A 20,846-nucleotide genomic window follows, 5' to 3' on the forward strand; every position below is an offset into this window, starting at 1 on the left:
ACACCTACTTCCAACCTACCTGCCATGGGTAAAAACACCTTCCACTAAATCAGGTTGCCCAAAGCCCCATCCAGCGTGGCCTTAAACACTCCCAGGGATGGGGCATGCACAGCTTCTCTGGGCAACCTGCTCCATGGCCTCACCACCCTGTGAGTAAAGAATTTCTTCTAATCTAAATTTACCCTCTTTTAATTTAAAATCCTGACCCCTTGCCTTATCACTACATTCCCTTGTAAAATGTCTCTCTCCATCTTATAAGCCCCTTTTAAGTACTGAAAGGCAGCAATAAGGTCTTCTCAGGCTAAACAACCCCATCTCTCTCAGCCTTTCTACATAGGAGAGGCACACCATCCCTCTGAACATTCTTGTGGCCCTCCTCTGGACCCACTTGAACAGGTCCATGTCTTTATTGTTCTGGGAACCCTAGAGCTGAATGTAGTGCTCCAGGTGGAATAAAAAAATCTCGTTGATCATTTTTAACAAAAAGGTTAAAGAACAGATAGAAATTTTGCTTGCAGTTTATCATGACTCAAAAAAAGTGTTTTCTCATTTCTCTGTAAGAATCTACCCAATTTTAACTTACAAGTATTGGGTCTAGTTATATTAACTTGTAAAGCAAATGTGATTAATTAAGTCTTAATTTCAGTGTGATAACTGACATAGATTTGGGGGAGGAATGTTGTTAAATGGACATTAACAGCATGTTTTACAGTTCATTCATCATTCTGGATCCTTGTTTCTGAGCTGCCTCCAATGGTTTTTCATTACTCTTTTTAAACTGCTTGCAAAGTGTTCTTAGTACTACTGCTAAATAAATGGATAAAACAACTGATCCATGCCTAATTAATATTTCCTTTGTTCAGATGTCCAGAGACTGTGACAGTCTTTTTGGTAATAGTGCCACACTAGAATCTGTATTGCATTGATTACCCTCATTACTATATATAATATGTAATTAAATCAAGTATCTGAAAGGTAGATTTAGACAAATACGAGCTAGAAAAAAAATCCATACAAATTTATATTCTAGTTTATATAAGTTGACTTTACTAATCAGTCAATTTTGTTATCTCATTAGAAAGAAAAATAAAGTATCAGAGAAGCTGAGCAAGCTATATTTTTCATTACTCTATGTTGTCTGGCATAAATTATATTAACCTTTTTCAGAATCTTAAACTAACAATTTAACTAACCTAGATTAGAAGGGGCTGCTTCTCTCATGTTGTTTGTATCCAGCTTTTCATGGTTTTCCATTAAAAGTAATTTTTCCACAGTTTTATGTTGTCAGAACCTTTCAAAACGTTACAGTGAATTTGATATAAGTACTATAGACAAAGCTGTCTTCCATTTTAAATTCTATTTAATAAATTATAGTCAAGGTAACAAATATTTCCTTAATTCTGTACGTCAGAATGAAAACTGGTATTACATAAACATATTCCTTCAGCATTTACTCCAGAAAACCAGAAGACAAGACTAGGCATTAAATCTATACAAATCAGTCTCTCTTTAATCTAAAGTTCACTGGTACTATTTAGTTAACACCTTGGAAGGAAATCCAGAATTGCACAAAGGAGGAAAAAGAGAGAAATACAATAACAGAATCATATAACTGGAGAAGAAATGGTTTAGAGGAATAACTCAAACATATTCTGAATGTATTTCGGTTTTGCCTATAGCATAACAGACATCAGAAGGGAACTCAATGTAGTATGACTACTAGTAATAATATTTTTTATAATTGACTTTTTTTTTTTAAATGATCCCCAGGAAATTTGCATTTTGAGTATACTGCTGCTGCTCCTCATGTTCATATTTCGAATTCTCTGAATTGTATTTCTGAGACAAGAAGCAGCAAACTACAGGCACAAATGGAATTATGTGAGCAGGATTCCCTTGGTACTATTGCAACTTTCAAAAGCTCAGACTGTCCTTATTATAAAGTCATTGAATAAAAAGAACGTTTATGTTATAATAAACTGCTATACAAAATCAAGGGAAAAGAAACTTAACAAAGAAGAAACTAACCAAGCTCATTCTTTCTTTCTCTTCGCTATTATTATTCAGGTACTTAACCGTGAGAAATTTCTTCTGTTAATTGGAACAGTGACAATAATTCCAGCTAGCCTTCAGGGTTACTTTCTTGAGTAAGGAAGGAATGTTTTGGCATTCCTACACAGTTGTCTTCTCTTTCACACTTACAGTTAACAACTTGCATTTAATTCCATTTCTGTTCATGTGCTTGCTTGAAATATGATTCATTCTAGCGGAAGTTGTGGTTGGAAAGGACTTCAGAAATGATTCCTTGCAGGTGTCCCTGCCCATGGCGGGGGGTTGGAACTAGATGATGTTTAAGGTCATTTCCAACCCAAGCCATTCTATGATTCTATGATTATATAAACTTCAGGTAATGGAGAATCTATGAGCACCTAAGGCTGAGTAAACAACTGAAAAGTTTACAAAGAATGTCAAGGTTTCAGGATTTGTTTTCATTCAAGTATAAACAATAATATGCTTGGATTCCAAAATGCTCTGTCAAAATAGAAGCCCACTAACCTGAATCTTTTGGGATTGTTTTGGAGCAATATTCATATAAATGTTTTGTTGCTGTTGTTTTGTTGCTGTTGTTTTGTTGCTGTTGTTGTTATTCTTGTTTTGTCCTAATATTTCCCACAGAGGTCTGTCTGTCTCTGTTGTCAGAAAAGAATGAAAAACAGAGAGAGGGGAGTAACCAAAGGGCAGTTTGTAGTACTTCCCTCCTCTTCCTTTTTTTCCCCTCAGTGGATTATAAAAGGAACTGAGAAAGTTTTATTGACTAAATTAGGTCCCTCTAGATAAGTAGTATGAATATTTCTTTCTCCTTTTATTTCAGTAATTTAGAATGGAGTTTTCATAGGCAGAAACCAATTTTCTGAAAGTCTTAATTGATGCTGGAGTCACATAGATCACTTAGATGGCCTTCTGCAAGCCTCAGCTATATGGCGCCCTCCATGCTGGGCTTTAAGGGGATGAGACAAGGTTTACAGCCTATTTGCTTCCCAATTCTTTTCTTTTTTTTTCCTTTTTTTTTTCTTTTTTCTTTTTTTTTCAGAAAACAGGATCCCCAAAGCACCCAACCCCCTGGAAGGCAGACAGTTTCAGAGTTTACAGGCTCATATCCCAGTGAAAGAAAGATAAAGGGGAAGTGGGAAGTGGCTGACCTGACAGAGAAGTTAATAAGGTGAGACTCAAAGAATATTTTACTAAAAGACATGCAGTGTCTTCAGCCTACTGATCTCTAGTTAACTTTTATAGAATGCATTAAGTTCCTTCCCATGGATCACTTGGATAACACCAAAAAGGTATTTTCCAAAGAAACAAGAATTCCTCAGAAAATGTCCCATTGAAAGGATTATTTAGACAGACCTACAGCAGACTAATGAATAGTAACTCCATGAAATCAATATGCTTGTTCTTGTTTTCAGTGATCAAGACATTTGTTTTATAAACCATGGTTTCAAAGTAGAACTCCTCAGTGATTTTCAAATGCCGCGTTACTATAAAAGGAATTCTGCATTTTTAGAATTCTTATGTAGAGAAATGTGAAGGAGTGGAAGTAGGTGTGCTGTCAAATTACCATTTTGATCATAAAAACAATGGTAGACTGCTAAATTCTAATGTGGACTGTAGAAGATTCTAAGAAATATTCATCATAAAATCAATTTATAACAATTGTTTATAGCTTCTGGCTGCTGCTAAATTATCTTCTTAAGAAGGAATACTAGTGCAAGTAAACTTTGCACTGAAGATCATCAAAAAGATGTAACTTATTTATATTTTCTTTTGACTGGTTTATTTTGCAAAGTCACTGCTTTCTCAGCAGCTTAGATCTTGGCAGCTGTCTTCATGAAGGGATGAGATGCTGTACATTAATGATGACATGAGTATTTAACCAGAGGGAATATGAGAGACTGAGCAAAACACTGGCAGATTTAAAATGTTGCTTTCATAGAGGTGGTTTTTTTTTCTTTCCTTTTTTTTTTTTTTTTTTTTTTTCTTGTCTTGTAGTAGAATGTGAGTAGGAGGAGAGAACAGTGCCACCACTTATATTTTAGGAAAGTGTAGACTGGGATAAGGTTGTGATTTTCCTGACATCCAAATATATGGTTCTAGTAGGATAAACAGCAAGAAATCTCATGACTCACTCAGTTCATAAGTTTTCTGAGAAGGAATTGTGAAGAACTTTTTTTATTTTTGTGTCTTTTCATTTTGCACCTTGAATGCTGAAATTAGAATAAACATAGCCTATCTGCCTTCCAAAGAAACCCAAGGAAACATGCATCAAAATATCAGCCACAAATAGAACAAAGCAACTCTCAAAATTCACAGTTGTCTTTATGTTTGCATTTTCTTAATTGGTTATTTTTTCATGACATGATATAGTTTAACCATTCTTTTAAAGGCAGCACATTAAAAAGGAGCTTAACAATGTTACATTAATTCCTGATAACAGACCTGTAGAACAGTATGTACATATTTCAGGAAATGTACACAAGGTTGAATGGATAGCAATACAACTACTCAGGTTTCTCTTCTATTAATAATTTGTGTCAAGATAAATGGAATAAATGGTATTGTAAGGAGACCATTGGAATCAAAAGGAATCATAAGGCATACAACAGTAGTCAATACCACTGTAAGCATCCTATTGAACTGGTTTGTTTAGGGTACTACAAGTAGAACTATGCAGCAGACTCTAACTAAGGCTTGAACGTAGTGTGTCAGCCAGACTTTATTAACTAAAGATGGAAGGGTGTGATGAATCAGTCACAGGTACCAAACTGTTGAAAAGAGAACATTTTATTATTTCAGCAGATTTAGTTATATGGCATTGACCCTTAATATGCTAAACATAATGAACAATTTCTTCTGTGACTGATTATTATGCAAATCATTTAAGACATTATTTTTAACTGTGTGACAGCTTTGAAGAAACAATAAAATTTTGCTGCATAATCTGCTTTCTGCCTCACAGGTATTTCCCACAGAAATGATCATGAGAAATGTAAAGTTTTTAAAATGATGTTATATGCAGGAAGCAGGAAGGCCCTTTAATTATGCCCTTAAGTACAGCATATTTGCTTAATTGCTTAGTAGCCCTTGTATCCTGAAAATTTAATTAAGTTATGATTAACTATTCATTATAATATTTTCCTGTTATTATTCAGTACAAGCTGCACATTAACTTTTGAAGTCTTTATCATGTTTGGAATTAAGCAACCGCAATTCTCAGCGACTGCAAAGACCGACTGTGATACTACAATGACTTATCTAACTTCCTTGCTCAATTAATAATACCTGATGCATCAGAGAAATCAAAGCAGCCTGTGCAAAATGGTTGGCAGGTTCAGCAGTGGTGGTTAATCCTGTTTTCTCTACTGGGTCCTGTATTAGACATTGTGCTCTGTTTTCCTGGCCAAGCCTGTTCAAGGTGGGGTGTCAGGAGACAGTAACTGGGGTTTACAGCCCCTTACCCTTCACCTGAATGTGAATGTTCATGCAGAGGAAAAGATGGTGTTCTTTTTAAGCAATAATTAATTAAATCACTGTTTGGGATGTTGTAAACAAAGTTAAATATCCACTTTTATCTTGAAGTAACCCCAACTGAATTCTCACTTCACTGAAGGGCTTCTTAGTCAGTGAGCATGTGCCACTATGGTGGAAGTTCTCTGTGTCTCCTCTCAAAGCTGTGCTTCTCTCTACTGTGAAGAGATGAGTGGTTAGAAAGCTGCCTGGCAGAGAAGGACCTGGGAGTATTGGTTGATAGTCAGCTGAATATGAGCCAGCAGTGTGCTCAGGTGGCCAAGAAGGCCAACAGCATCCCGGCTTGTATAAGAAGCAGTGTGGCCAGTAGGTTTAGGGAAGTGATTGTCCCCCTGTACTCAGCTCTGGTGAGGCCACACCTCGAGTACTGTGTTCAGTTTTGGGCCCCTTGCTACAAGAAGGACGTCGAGGTGCTCGAGGGAGTCCAGAGAAGGGCAACAAAGCTGGTGAGGGGTCTGGAGAACAAGTCTTACGAGGAGCGGCTGAGGGAGCTGGGATTGTTCAGCCTGGAGAAGAGGAGGCTCAGGGGCGACCTTATCGCTCTCTACAGGTACCTTAAAGGAGGCTGTAGCGGGGTGGGGATTGGTCTATTCTCCCACGTGCCTGGTGACAGGACAAGGGGGAATGGGCTAAAGTTGTGCTAGGGGAAGTTTAGATTGGATATTAGGAAGAACTTCTTTACTGAAAGGGTTGTTAGGCATTGGAATGGGCTGCCCAGGGAAGTGGTTGAGTCACCATCCCTGCAGGTCTTTAAGAGACGTTTAGATGTTGAACTTAGTGCTATGGCTTAGTGGAGGACTTGTTAGTGTTAGGTCAGAGGTTGGACTGGGTGATCTTGGAGGTCTCTTCCAACCTAGATGATTCTGTGATTCTGTGATTCCGTGAACTGTAGGTAGAATTTGAGGTCAGCAGTTGGCAGGTCAACACCTGAAATGATGTGCTGAGGTAGTAGGATCTGAGGTCCAAAACTAGGACATTATTACATTAGTTCATCTTTGGTGCAGGTGTTAGCATATGGGGCCCCTTGTTTTTGTCATGACCACCAGGTCTTGGAATTCTACTCCAGGCGTCACCCTGGCTTTCTACTCCAATGAATTATGATTATCCTTTATAGAGTGGAGGGATAGCAAAAGGAGACATGCAAAGCTTCTTTTACTCCAGTCCTAGAATAATTTAATAACCTAGAAGAGGAGAGGTGAGGTTGACCCTATTCACTTCCTACCTACTCTCCCAAACATTAGTTGCATTAACGGATTTACAAGAGGAAGTGTGAGAGGAAAATACTTTTGTGAGAGCTGATAGCTGTGCTCTACTGATCAGCTGATGCATTACTTACAATGATGGTGTTATGTATCAGATATTTTTAGAACTAACAGACAGAATTTGGAGAATTGAGGTGTTTCTAGGGATAGACTAACTAAATCTGAGTTTTCAGTCATCACTTAAATCCTTGAGACCCTTTTTTAGACTTATCCATATATCCTTACCTGCTTTTTCAAGTAATGGAGCAGTCCTGAAAAAATCTGGAATTAAAAATCTTTTGAGAACATGATTTTGCAATGCTAGTGCTATTGCAATGTCAAGTTCTGTATATAATAATTTGAATACATGTTGAAACCAGAAATGTCTTAGTCATGGTCCTAAACTTGTACCCATGGTAGGCAAGTGAAATCAGAAGTGGGAGGAAGGTGGGATAAAACTTTTAAAAGGGGAAGCAATGGAAGTCAGTTCATTCAGCAGCTTTCCTATGACTTGAGGAAGGAACAGATTTTCTTTGACAGAAAGCTTGGTTCTGAAAATCTTACTAAAGTTACTATTTCTCATTCATATTCTGATGGGCATCTTATTAACAGCACCCCCTGAACTTGCAGGGTGCCTGGTCCAAAATCAGTGGGAGGCTTTTTGGAAATTTCACATCCATCTCTTAAATGCTTTTGAATGACAAATTTATTAGACTGAATTAGTGTGTTAGGAAATTACATTATGCTATATATCGTTTTATGATTGATGGTATCAATTATGGAGTTTAATATATAATAGTCTATGCGTTAGCTGATTTACTATACTTTGGGTATATTTGGAGACATTTTATTTAATATTAATTTCTTAACATTTATTTCTGAATAATTAAAACATTTAGTATTGATATTAAACAGTATCTTAATAGTCTTAATATAGGTAAATCCTGACAAAGGGAAGCCTAGATATGTCTCAGCACTTTTGAACCTGTCTATTCAGTATTGTCCAAGGGTAAATTTACATTCAGCATTGTTTTTGCATTTTACTGTAACATTTCTTTATAAAGAGGGATGTGATTAAGGAGTTTTTGATAAACACTGTACATAAAAGGCAGACATTTGTACCTCAGTAATTGTTTTTGATCTGCGTACTTAACAGGCATGAGGTTTATATCAGAAAACATAAAATATTTTTCTACTAGGGCTTGTTTTAGAGGTGACATCAAGCATATAGTTCCATTTTTATTTTTATTTTGTATTTACAAGCCAATTTTTTTATTTGGATTCTACAGCCCACAACTTTTCTAAATGAATGTTTTAGGTCTCTCTTTTATCTGTTATTGACTGGGACACAAATCTCCAGGCACTTACTAATCAAAGGAATTTCTTATTTGTGGATGGTATTAATCTGTGCAGGCAGCTAAAACAACGATTTCAATCACAAGATGAAGCAAATGTGGTGTGCACACTTCTCTAGAAGAGAAAATTCTCCTGTAAAAATAATTATCTTTGTGAAAAATGCAGTACTAAGCTCACTGAGACATAACTCGCCACAGCTCACAAATATTTTCAAATGATATCTGTAGTATGAAGATACTAGAAAAGTTTCTTGATGGTGTAAGCAAATTAAGATCTGGAATTGGTTAAACCTGTTGAGAGGTCTTACTTAAGCTTGCCTTTTATTTCTTCAGAATGTCTTTGTACTAAGAAAGACAATCAACAACAACAAAAAAATAAAACAAACAAAACCAACCAACTAAACAACAAAACTAGGGCTGTGTCAAGTTTGTCGAGTTTGAGGTATATTTTGTTTTGAGTGGGTGTCTGTGTGGGTGTGTACAACATACTGCCAAACATGAACAAATAAGATCCAGTTACTGGGCTTGCTGATAATGTAGCCAAAGTGTTATTAAAATCTCTAATTACTTTTTACTAATTTACAGTCACTAGGAGTGCTGAAGTGCACTATTTTTGATGCTTCTAGAAAGGCAACCAGCCACAAAACAGTTGATGAAGTTTTAATTTTGTATGGATGGCAATTATCCATGAGACTGTATTTAATAAAGCTACTAATATTATAGGTGAACATTGGGTTAACTCTTGCAGAAAACAATGTTAACAGTATCATACATAGGTTAACAATTACTTGAGCAGACAATATCCTAATGCCAGGTAATATATGAACTAAAGCCTAATCTGCATTTTTTTACTCATAATTCTTATGATAAGTTCATTACAAAGCTGAAAATATTTTATATTTACATTCTTCTTTCTTACATTCATGCCTGTTCTGTAAAACCACATCATATTGTGGGGGAATATTCCAAGCAGAAATTATTTACAAGCTCTATAGAAATTTTACTTTTCCTATGTGCTTTCATTGCCTGTCTATGGACAATGAAAGGCATCATGCAGTTTTTGCTCTAACATGAACAGACTTCAATTCATTGACTTGAAGCCCTGACTAGCAGTGAGTTCTCCACATTGTCAGGAGTTGCGGGCTGGAACAGCTTGTGGCTGAATTTGCCTATCTCAAGAAAAAACTATTGCTTGGCTGTTCTGTTCCTGCTAGTCAGGGAAACAAACAAACAAACAAACAAACAGCATATGCAGAGAAAAAAATCACAAAGGCCAAAGCCCAGCACAAGCTGGGCTCAACCCAGCCACTCAACCTGGCCACTATGGTTAAGAATAACAAAAAAATGTTTATATATATATATATTAACAGCAAGAGGAGGGCCAAGGAGAATCTCCATTCTTTACCGGACGCAGGGGAGAACATGATTACTGAGGATAAGGAAAAGGCCGAGGTTCTTAATGCCTTCTTTACATTTGCCTTTACTAGCCAGACCACTTATCCTCGGGGCACTCAGCCTCCTGACCTGGAAGTCTGGAAAAATGAGCAGAAGAAACCCCCCACAGTTCAGGTGGAAATAGTTAGAGACCTGCTGCTCCACCTGGACTGTCCATGGGGCCAGATGGGATCCACCTGAGGGTGCTGAGGGAGTTGGTGGATGTGGTTGTGGGGCCTCTTTCCATCATCTATCAGTGGTCATGGTCATCCAGAGAGGTCCCGGATGACTGGAGACTTGCTAATGTGACGCCCATCTATTAGAAGGGTCGCAAGGAGGACCCGGGGAACTACAGGCCTGTCAGCCTGACCTCGGTGCCAGGAAAGGTGATGGAACAAGTCATCTTGAATGCAATCACGCAATGTATGTGGGACAGCCTGGGGATCAGGCCCAGTCAGCATGGGTTCATGAAAGGCAAGTCCTGCCTGACCAACTCATCTCCTTCTATGACTGGGTGACCCGCCTGGTGGCTGAGGGAAAACCTGTTGACCTAGTCTACCTAGACCTCAACAAGGCCTTTGACACAAGTCTCCCACAACATTCTCCTGGAGAAGCTGGCAGTCCATGGCTTGGACAGGTACACTTTTTGCTGGGTTAAAAACCATCTGGATGGCCATGCCCAGAGAGTGGTGGTGAACGGAGTTAAATCCTGCTGGCGACTGGTCATGAGTGGTGTTCCCTGGAGGTCGGTGTTGGGGCCCATTTTCTTTAATATCTTTATTGATGATTTGGATGAGGGAATTGAGTGCACCCTCAATAAGTCTGCAGACGCCGCCAAGTTGGGGGGAAGCGTCAATCTGCCGGAGGGTAGGAAGGATCTGCAGAGGGACAGGATGGGTCAATGGGCAGAGGCCAATGAGCAGAGGCCAATGGGCAGAGACCAATGGGATGAGGCTCAACATGGCTAAACACCGGGTCCTTCACTTTGGCCACAACAACCCCATGCAACACTACAGGCTTGGGGGAGAGTGGCTGGAAAGCTGTGCAAAGGAAAAGGATCTGTGGGTGTTGATTGATGCTCACCTGAACATAAGCCAGCAGTGTGCCCAGGTGGCCAAGAAGGCCAATGGCATCCTGGCTTGTATCAGGAGTAGTGTAGCCAGAAGGACCAGGGAGGTGATCATTCCCCTGTACTCATCTCTGCTAAGTCCACACCTTGAGTATTGTGTTCAGTTTTGAGCCCCTCAGTACAAGGACACTGATGCCCTGGAACGTGTCCAGAGAAGGGCTACGAAGCTGGTGAAGGGCCTGGAACACAAGTCCTATGGGGAGCAGCTGAGGGAACTGGTGTTGTTTAGTCTGGAGAAGAGGAGTCTCAGGGGAGACGTTATTGCTCTCTACAGCTACCTGAAAGGAAGTTGTGGGGAGCCGGGTGTTGGCCTCTTCTCGCAGATAACTAGTAATAGGACTGGAGGGAATGGCCTCAAGTGGCACAAGGGGAGGTTTAGGATGGAAATTAGGAGACATTTCTTCTCAGAAAGAGTAGCCAGGCATTGGAACGGGTTGCCCAGGGAAGTGGTGGAGTCACTGTTCCTGGGGATGTTTAAGGAAAGGTTGTATGTGGTGCTTAGGGAGATGGTTTAGTGGGTGACATTGGTTAGTAGGGTGATGGTTGGACCAGATGGTCTTGAAGGTCTTTTCCAAGCTTAATGATTCTATGATTCTATGATCAGTAGAAAAAAGCATGACCAAAAAAGTAGTAATGGCCCACTGAAGACAGTTGGCATTGCAAGGCTCACATCCACCTGGTTCAAATCACTCACTCTTTATAGGGAGTGGCCCTGTTCACATTGCCTGTTTGGACCTATTCCTAGCCTGTGTTGAAGAACCATTTGGGAAAAAGTAAAAAAAAAAAAAAAAAAAAGCTGCACAGGCCAAAGCCCCATACCAGAGACCATGTTGTCACTTCTACATTATGAAGTCTAGACTCAAGCCCATGCATTCACATTGCTAAGTTGAAATGTACACATATAGCTTGAACATTTCTGGAGCTATTCACTTTCATGTATATATCACTTTATTTTAGATTTCCATATGTATTCTGGATAACTCAAAATTGATTTTACTACACAAAGTGTTTTCCAAAAATATCTGCTCTACCTATAAGCTAACAAAGTACTGAATTAAAAGAAATTCTAAACTAGGCATAACAACATAAATGCAACAGGAGCACAGTTTGAAGTTTTGTCTTCTAAAAGGATAAAGTATGTTGATTACATAAGCTTTAATTTGGAAGAGGACCATTTCACTTGAATTACTTAATGTTTAACTGAATTTTAGGTCACTAACAATTTGAACATCTAACAAAATCTTTCTGTTTCCTCAGGAGACTCCTGACCTATCATCAACTCAAAAAAAAAAAAAGAAAAAAAAAGCGCCAGAAGTACAATAACAGTTCAGGTCCTTTCCATGACTCTGCTTATGGAAAATTTTCACTAACAAATCAAAGACAAGCTTTCATGTGCTTCGTATGTTTATGTTGCTATGAATCCAATGGATATATTTTGAATAATGGTTTGCCTTCATTTTATGTCCTAAATTTTTACATCCTAAAGTTCATTTACTTATGTGATCAGCATAGAAGTGTCCTGCACATGAAACCAGGAATATAAAAATAAAAATGATATAGTGTTTTTCAGTCTCTAAGGGAATAGGGAGTGTACTTTTTATCTTTCACTTTGTACCGTTACAAGGGAAAGTTTATTTAATAGGTAGAAAGGATAAGTATCATGCATTTTGCTTTTCTTGTTTTGTGCTTGTTTGTTTTACCAGTAGAACTAGAAGAGTTTACATGGCTACATTATTACAAAAGTGTTGTTTGAAAAGTGAATTTCTACTGGGAAATCAGTTCAAGTTAAGATTTTATTTAGTAGAAGGTCTAGGCTTGGAATATTTCATTCATAAAAGGAGTGAAGTCATGAAATGCATTCATTTAAACAATGAATGGGCAGGTTTTGATTACATTGTCATTTTGATTACAAAGATTGAAGAAATATGCAATACAAATATATTAAAATACTAATTTTACTTATCAGGATTTTAGGAGGCAATCAGATGGTAATGGATGTGCCAGAATGACTTAAAAGTAACTGATAAAATATGTTTTTACTGGCACCTTTCAAATTTTTCTCTACGTGGGCAAAGGAAAAGCATATTTTTGACCTCAATATTTAGTAGTGTCAAGGTGTTAGTTTGGTGTAAAATCACTTAAGGCACTCCAACTGGAAATTACAAACGAATGCAAGCACAGATAGATGAGAAAATAGAATAGAATAGAATAGAATAGAATAGAATAGAATAGAATAGAATAGAATAGAATAGAATAGAATAGAATAGAATAGAATAGAATAGAATAGAATAGAATAGAATTAGAATAGAAGTTGGAAGAGACCTTCAGAGATCAACTGCTCTAACTGCCTGACCATGTCAGGGCTAACCAAAAGTTAAAGCGTATTTTGAGGGTATTATCCAAACGATTCTTGAACTCTGACAGGCATGGGGCATCAACTACCTTGTTAAGAAGTCTGTTCCATTGTTTGACCACTATCATGGTAAATATTTTTTTCCCAATGTCCAATCTGAACCTTCTCTGTGTTCCCCCACATTCTGTCATTGATTACCAGAGAGAAGAGACCAGCACCTCCTTTTCCACTTCCCCTCCTCAAGAAATTGTAAAGAGTAATAAGCTTGCCTCTTAGCCTTCTTTTCTCCAGACTAGACAAGCCAGGTGTCCTTATCTTCTCCTCACATGACATGTCTTTAAGCCCTTTTACTCACTTTGCTGCCTTCCTCTGGACACTTTCAAACATCCTAATATTTTTATATTGTGGAGCCCAGAACTGCACACAATATTCAAGGTAAGGCTGAACCAATGCTAAATATAATGGAAGAATCACCTCTTTTGACTGGCTGGATATGCTGTTTAATACATCTCAAAATGTGTTTTGCCCTCATGGCTGCCAGGGCACATTGCTAACTCATGTTGATCCTACTGTTGACCAGCACCCCCAGATCCATTTCCGCTGAGCTGCTCTCTAGCCACTCATCTCCAAGTACAGCATTACTCTGTCCTAGGTGCAAAAACTGGCTTTTACCTGTGTTAATGTTCATGCCATTGCTGATTGTCCAATGGTCCAATCCATCCAGATTCCTCTATAAAGCCTTTGTCTTCTAGAGAGTCAATAACACCTCCCAGTTTAGTATCATCAGCAAACTTGCTAAGGATGCATTCCACTCCTATAACCAGAACATTAATAAGAATGTTGAACAGAACTGGCCCTAGAATTGAGCCCTGGGGAACACTGCTACTGACCATCCGGCAGACAGATGTAGCCCTATTCACTACTACACTTTCAGCTCTACCATTTAGCCAGTTCATCACCCAGCATAGCAGGAACCTGTTCAACTCACAGCTGGTCAATTTATCCAGAAGGATGCTGTGAGGGATGGTAATAAGGTCTTACTAAAATCCAGAAAGATTACATCCACCACCTCATCCACTAAGCAGGTGACCTTATTGTAGAAGGAGATACTTAACTTGCAAAAGACATAAAGGATAATAAGAAGTTTTTGTTTGTTTCTTTGTTTTTAAGTATGTAAACTGTAAAAGAAAGACTAGAGATAATGTGGGTCCCCTGCTGAACATGGTGGGTCTCCTGATAATGGAGGACGCTGAGAACGCAGAGATACTGAATGTCTTCTTTGCTTTGATCTTTGCTTCAAAGACTCCCCCCCCCTCCCCCCCCCCCCCCCCCCGGGACTCCTGGACCCTGAAGGGAGGAGAAAGAGTCTGGGAAGTGGAGATCTCCACTGTGGTTGATGAGGGAGTGGTTCAGGAACATCTGAGTGCGCTCAACGCACACAGATCCATGGGTCCCGTTGGGATGCATCCATGTGTGCTGAGGGAGTTAGTGGAGGTGATCGCCAAACCACTCTCTATCATCTTTGAAAGGTCCTGAAAACAGGAGAGGTGCCTGAAGACTGGAGGATAGCCAGTGTCACTCTGGTCTTCAAGAAGGGCAAGAAGGAAGATCTGGGAAACTACAGGCCAGTCAGTCTCACCTCTGTTCCTGGAAAGGTGTTGGAACAGCTTGTTCTGGATGCCATCTCCAAGCAATTGGAAAAGAAGAAGGTTATGAGGAAGGTCGGCATGTATTCACCAAGGGGAAGTCGTGCTCGACCAACCTTGTAGCCTTCTATGAAGGCATCACCAGCTGGGTAGTTGTGGGGAGAGCAGTGGATGTCATCTACCTTGACTTTAGCAAGGCTTTTGATACTGTCTCCCACGACATCCTGCTAGCAAAGCTGAGAAAGTGTGGGATAGACGAGTGGACAGTAAGGTGGGTTGAGAATTGGCTGACTGGCTGAGCTCAGAGGGTGGTGATCAGCGGCACAGAGTCCGGCTGGAGACCTGTGACTAGTGGTGTTCCCCAGGGGTCGGTGCTGGGTCCGGTCCTTTTCAACATCTTCATCGATGACCTTGATGAGGGAATAGTGTCTGCCCTCAGCAAGTACACCAATGACACAAAGCTGGGAGGAGCGGGCAACACACCAGAAGGCTGTTCTGCCATTCAGCAAGACCTGGACAGGCTGGAGAGCTGGGCAGGAAGTAACCAAATGAGGTTTAACAAGAGCAAGTGTAGAGTCCTGCACGTGGGATGGAACAACCGCATGTATCAGTACAGGCTGGAGGAAGACCTGCTGGAGAGGAGCTCTGAGGAGAGGGACCTGGGGGTCCTGGTGGACAACAGGTTGACCATGAGCCAGTAGCATGCCCTGGTGGCCAAGAAGGCCAATAGGATCCTGGCGTGCATTAAAAGGAATGTGGCCAGCAGATCAAGGGAGGTGATCCTCCCCCTCTACTCTGCTCTGGTCAGGCCTCACCTGGAGTACTGTGTCCAGTTCTGGGCTCCCCGGTACAAAAAAGACAGGGATCTCCTGGAAAGAGTCCAGAGGAGGGCCACAAAGATGATATGGGGCCTGGAGCATCTTCCCTATGAGGAAAGACTGAGAGACCTGGGTCTGTTCAGCCTGGAGAAAAGAAGATTGAGGGGGGGATCTCATCAATGTTTATAAATACCTGAAGTGTGGGAGACAGAGGGATTTGGCCAACCTCTTTTCTGTGGTTTGTGGGGACAGAACAAGGGACAATGGCCACAAAATGGAGCACAGGAAGTTCCGCGCCAACATGCAAAAGAACTTCTTCAAGGTGAGGGTGACAGAGCACTGGAAAGTCTGCCCAGGGAGGTTGTGGAGTCTCCTTCTCTGGAGATATTCAAGGCCCATCTGGACACTTACCTGGGCAGCCTGCTCTATGGAACCTGCTTTAGCAGGGGGGTTGGACACGATGATTTCTTGAGGTCCCTTCCAACCCCTACTATTCTGTGATTCTCTGATTCTCTGATTCTTTGAGATCAAATTGGTAAGTCAGAACTTTCTCTTAATGAACTCATGTTGACCATGCCTGATAATAGCTTTGTTCTTTAAATGCCTTTCAATACTCCCCAGCATAATCTTCTCCGTAACTCCCTGAGTAGTCCAGGGTAGTAACTCTGCTGACCTTTTTATTCTTTACACCTTTAATTATGAACTCGACTATTTCATGTTTGCTGTGGCCAAGACAGCCACCTACCATCACCTCTTCCACAAGACCTTCTGTATCCTCAAATAATAAATCTAGGAGGTCACCTATTCTACCTGTCTCACTTGTGATATGAAGTTATTTTCAACATGCTTTAGGAATTTCCCAGATTTGTTTGTTGCAGAAGTATGATATTCCCAGTTTATGTCTAGGCAGTTGAAATCTCTCTTAAGGATGAGGGCAACTTATCCGGAGATTTCTCCCAATTGCCTGTAGAATAGCTCGTCCATGCTATTGTCCTGGGTGAGTGGTCAATAGTAGACACCCATAACAACACCTGTTTTGCTGTCCACCCTCTTAATCCACACCCAGAGGCTTTCTACAGTGTCATCCCTAGTAGCAAAGGCTGAACAGTCTAATCTTTCTCTTACATACCACACAACAACTCCACCTTGCCTGCCCTGTTTATCTCTCTTGAACAGCCAATAGCTCTCCATCACAGCACTCACTCCAGTTGTGCAACTCATCTTACCAAGTATCATTAATACCAGTGATATCATAACTCTGGGAAAGGAATAAAGCTACCGTTTTGTCCCATTTGTTCCACAGAAAAGAAAAACATCTTCCCGAATTAACAATGCACTTACAACAATTACAGCACTTTTGTAGTGGATGAAGATATACTCTTCAGAACAGTTTTAGGTTTAATACAAAAGAGTATACGTTGTCCAAAAGTAACTCAGAGAGAGAAAAACAAACAAACCCTCCCCCCCCCCAAACTTGACAAGGTTCTGTGAAACTCACCAGAAAAATAACTTTTAAAAATGATAATTAAGATATTACTATTATTCAATAAACAATGATTAATAAATAACTGCATCTGTACTTGTATTTGGATCATCAGTAATGATTTAAGTGAGGCTGGCCTTCTCAGTGTGCTCTGAATTACTATCTGAGAGATATGATTTACTGTAGGAATGGCATTCCTTCTACAGCAATGAGACAGAATACCTTTTACCCAAATTAAATGTCTTTTTCTGCCTGACATTATCATCTTACAATGAAACTTTTATCGAAATAAAACCACTTAAAAATACTCTGTCATCTTCTGTCATAGAGGATTTCACTTTGTGTATTTCCTCTGAAATTAAAACAAAATCTTCAGCATTGTTTTATAAGCACTTGAGATATATCTCCAATACAATAGCAATGTGCTCCTGAGTAATAGGACTCTGCGGTTTAATGAACAGTATATTTAATGTTCACATGCCTTTCTGAGAGGACAGTACCAATCTTAAACATCCTAAATAGATTACCATGACTAGCATATTGCTGCTTGATAAGGATGATTGAAATAGAGAGCAAGAAGTATCCAACCTCTGTCCTGTCACATGTATGTGCTTCAAATGGCTCCCACAGAGAGTTCAAAGGTGAGAAAAAAATATTGGTAGGTTCATGCTCAAAAAGAACTGAATGGTATATCCATATGCCACAAAGAATTATCATTTTTTGGAGATTTTAGAGACCTTCCATGTTCTTGATTTGATACACGTATCTGACAGTAAGATCAAGGAGCCTTTGCTCCATTCGTATTAGATATTTTGTAAAGAACACAAACATGGAATTTAAATGAGCTCTGACAGGGGAAGGAGCCGGAAGCAGGTCTAGTCCCCTGGAAGAAAGAGCTGCCAGAACTTCACATCCCCTTTTTTTACAATATTGGAGGCTGCTAGAGGGAGCCTGGGTAGCTCAAAATCTCCCCTGTTATACATAGTCATTTCAAAATCCTGATCAACCTCTAAAAGCTAGAAAAGATAAACCTCAAAGTAGGGTTGAATAAAGGGTTTCCTTTATTCAGTTGTCCTAGACATGTGTGCCAAAATGTATCAGTGAAATTGAACTGTTAAACAGAAATAATTTGTTTTATTTGGGTGAATGAGTCAGGTGGAGAATGCTATGTTGGGTGAAGTCAGTAGCACTAGGACCAAAAAGAATAACTATATGATTCAGTGTACAGATACTTCTTCAAATTTATCTGCATAGTTTTGCACCTTCATGCCTGTTTTATGTTTATTTGTGAGGTCCTGTAATGAAGACATTTGGACTCTGTTAGTTATTGTTGGGTCAAGATTGCCGAGTGGAAAGCATAACCTAAGCACCTGAGGCACAAATGGCCATCAGATCACTCTTATAAGCTAATATTATCTTTTCCCCATCTGAGAAACTGCAGTTCTCTTCATGCAAATTGTTGTGAATCCATGTTAATCCAATGAACAGTTATCAATCTTACATCAGTAGCTGGAGGGAAATAAAGAGAGAGGGAAAGAAATGTAGGTCTGCATTATGGAAATATCCAGATTTTATTAATTTATTTTTTCATTAAAATTTCAGACAATGCCTGCAAATGGTCTTCATCCCAGTCTGGTGTAATGAAACAAAAATGTCCATTGCAGAATGAAAATCAAAAGAAAGAGTAATTGCTTTCTAAGATCTTTGAAATTAGGCTGACAGTCATTAACTTTGCATGTTATAAAGTATCATTTTCATGTTTGTTGTCATTCTTACTTGCTTGCAAATGCCTTGATGAATGATCTGTACTAATGGAATCAGTCATTCTTCATTCCCTTCATTCCCAGGGACCCTGAGCACCAGGCTTGGATGTGGCAAATTTCTGACCTCCAAGAAAAAACAAGACATTCCACTGAATAAAAAGAGTAACAGTGACTTTCCAGAATGAGAAAAATCAAGAATGGATTGCTCATTAGTTATATGCTCCCAAACACTGGTGCACTCTACCTGCAGTAAAAAGGATGATAATAAAAAATATAATAATAATAATAATAAAGTTTTGGTTTTCATTTGTTTTAGTCCTAATTGCAACAACCTCTATCTTGACAGTTGATGCTTTGCATGATTGGTTCCATTATGTCTACTACTTAGAGGCTGAATACTTTCATCTGCATAATGCTGTGGTGGAGTATAATTAGCAAAACACTATTTTGATGTGAAGTAGCTTTTTGTTGTCCTACTTATCTAAAAGCTATTGTCTCATTAAGGAACTGAAAATAATAATCTTCTGTCAGCAGATCAACTTGTTATATTTGACCAAGTGAGCTAAAATACAGTGAATTAAAGTAGAATATTGAAACATTTTCCTAACCACTCTTAATACCACCATTCCAGAGAGCATCTTCTAAACAGCTCAGAGAAGACAGTCCACACTGCAGTTATAAAATGACTGCAGCTCATTGAAGCATTACCAAAGTTCTTGTTGCATATGTGCATCATCAGGGACCTTCTAAGAATGATGCGTTAGCTGACATTAGTCATCCTCCAGTCATTATTAGTTGTAATTAGACTAATCCATTAGTCCAGTGCTGGTTATGTGATTTTGCTGTTAAAGCAGATCATGAAATCAGCTGGCTTCATGAATGAGTTTGAGGTTCATTCATTCCATAAGTTGCTTTCCTTTTTACCCTGCCTTAAGGGTTAGGGAAAGTTCAGGATATCACCTCTTCTGTCTTCTATGCCTGAAAGGATGTTAATCATGCTATAGCCTATCCTGTGAGAATGAGTACAGTGCTGCCTCATGGTGAACATCAATTTAAATGAGGGATCACACTTGAAATGCTACATTGATATAATTAAAACATCTTTCTAGAACTAGCACTTCTGATATCCTTCTTAGGAAAATAAGGATCAGATGTCCTTATCTGATTACAGAGAACAACCTACAGGCATCCCAGTTAAGTGAATTACTATCCCAATTAAGCAGCAGTTCTTGCTGATAAGTATCATTAGGTTTAATTCCATTCCTTAGGAAATATCCTGATTAAGGCTATTTCTCAATTTAGTGATCTAATAGATCTGTAATCTAATAGTTAAAGAAAAAAAATAAAAAGTGGCATTTGAAACAGAAATGAGAAAGAAAAGATGAATAAATTGTCAATGTAAGCACAGGTTTGGATGAAATACTTCTCAGCAAGCTCTGAAGAAACTAGAATAAATATTGTCACAGTTGCTTCAGTTAGTTTTGGTATGTCACAGGGAGTTAAAGAATAAGTCCTATAAAATATTTTTTTCATTCCTTTTAAGATAATATCAGTTTAATATAAGAAAAGCAAATGCCCAATCACAGAGAAATATTTAGAAGATAATTAGAGCTGGGAAGAAAGGAAAATGCCAGCTACTTGAAAAAGAAACTTTTAATAGGAGCACATCATAGGAGAGATTTTTTGTGCCTGGGTGGAATATCTTGTTAAAATAAGTTTGTTACCTTTAGGCTGTGCAACTAGTGTACTTGACCTGGTCAAAATGTGGGAAGCAGAACTGAAAGTTCAAATGAATATCTTCAGTTAGAGCAAAGTTGGAACTCCCATATTTAACTCAACAGTAACTGATTATTATGTTATTATTGCATTAATGGGGGGAAAAAGAAGCAAAATAACTATTCTTGGGGCATTTCAGAAGTTCCCTGTATTATTTTTTTTTTCTCTAAGAGCATGGTCTTGCCAACAGGGGAGCGCAGAAGATAGCACATAGGGTCCCTATTGAGGGGACAGTGCTATATAGGGAACTAAAATAAACTGACAA

General features: G+C 39.1%; 1 protein-coding gene across 1 annotated transcript in view; it reads left to right on the plus strand.

Annotated features, from left to right (window-relative positions):
* The window catches only part of NALF1 (NALCN channel auxiliary factor 1), a 518,224-nt gene that overhangs the window by 274,113 nt on the left and 223,265 nt on the right, over nucleotides 1–20,846 (plus strand). The window contains exon 3 of the mRNA XM_080577529.1: nucleotides 3,092–3,220. Within this exon, the coding sequence (XP_080433655.1) occupies nucleotides 3,092–3,220 (129 nt within the window). The remainder of the gene's footprint in view (nucleotides 1–3,091; nucleotides 3,221–20,846) is intronic.

The sequence above is a fragment of the Anser brachyrhynchus genome (assembly GCF_964034855.1).
Source record: "Anser brachyrhynchus genome assembly, chromosome: 1".
NCBI classification, from domain to species: Eukaryota; Metazoa; Chordata; class Aves; order Anseriformes; family Anatidae; genus Anser; species Anser brachyrhynchus.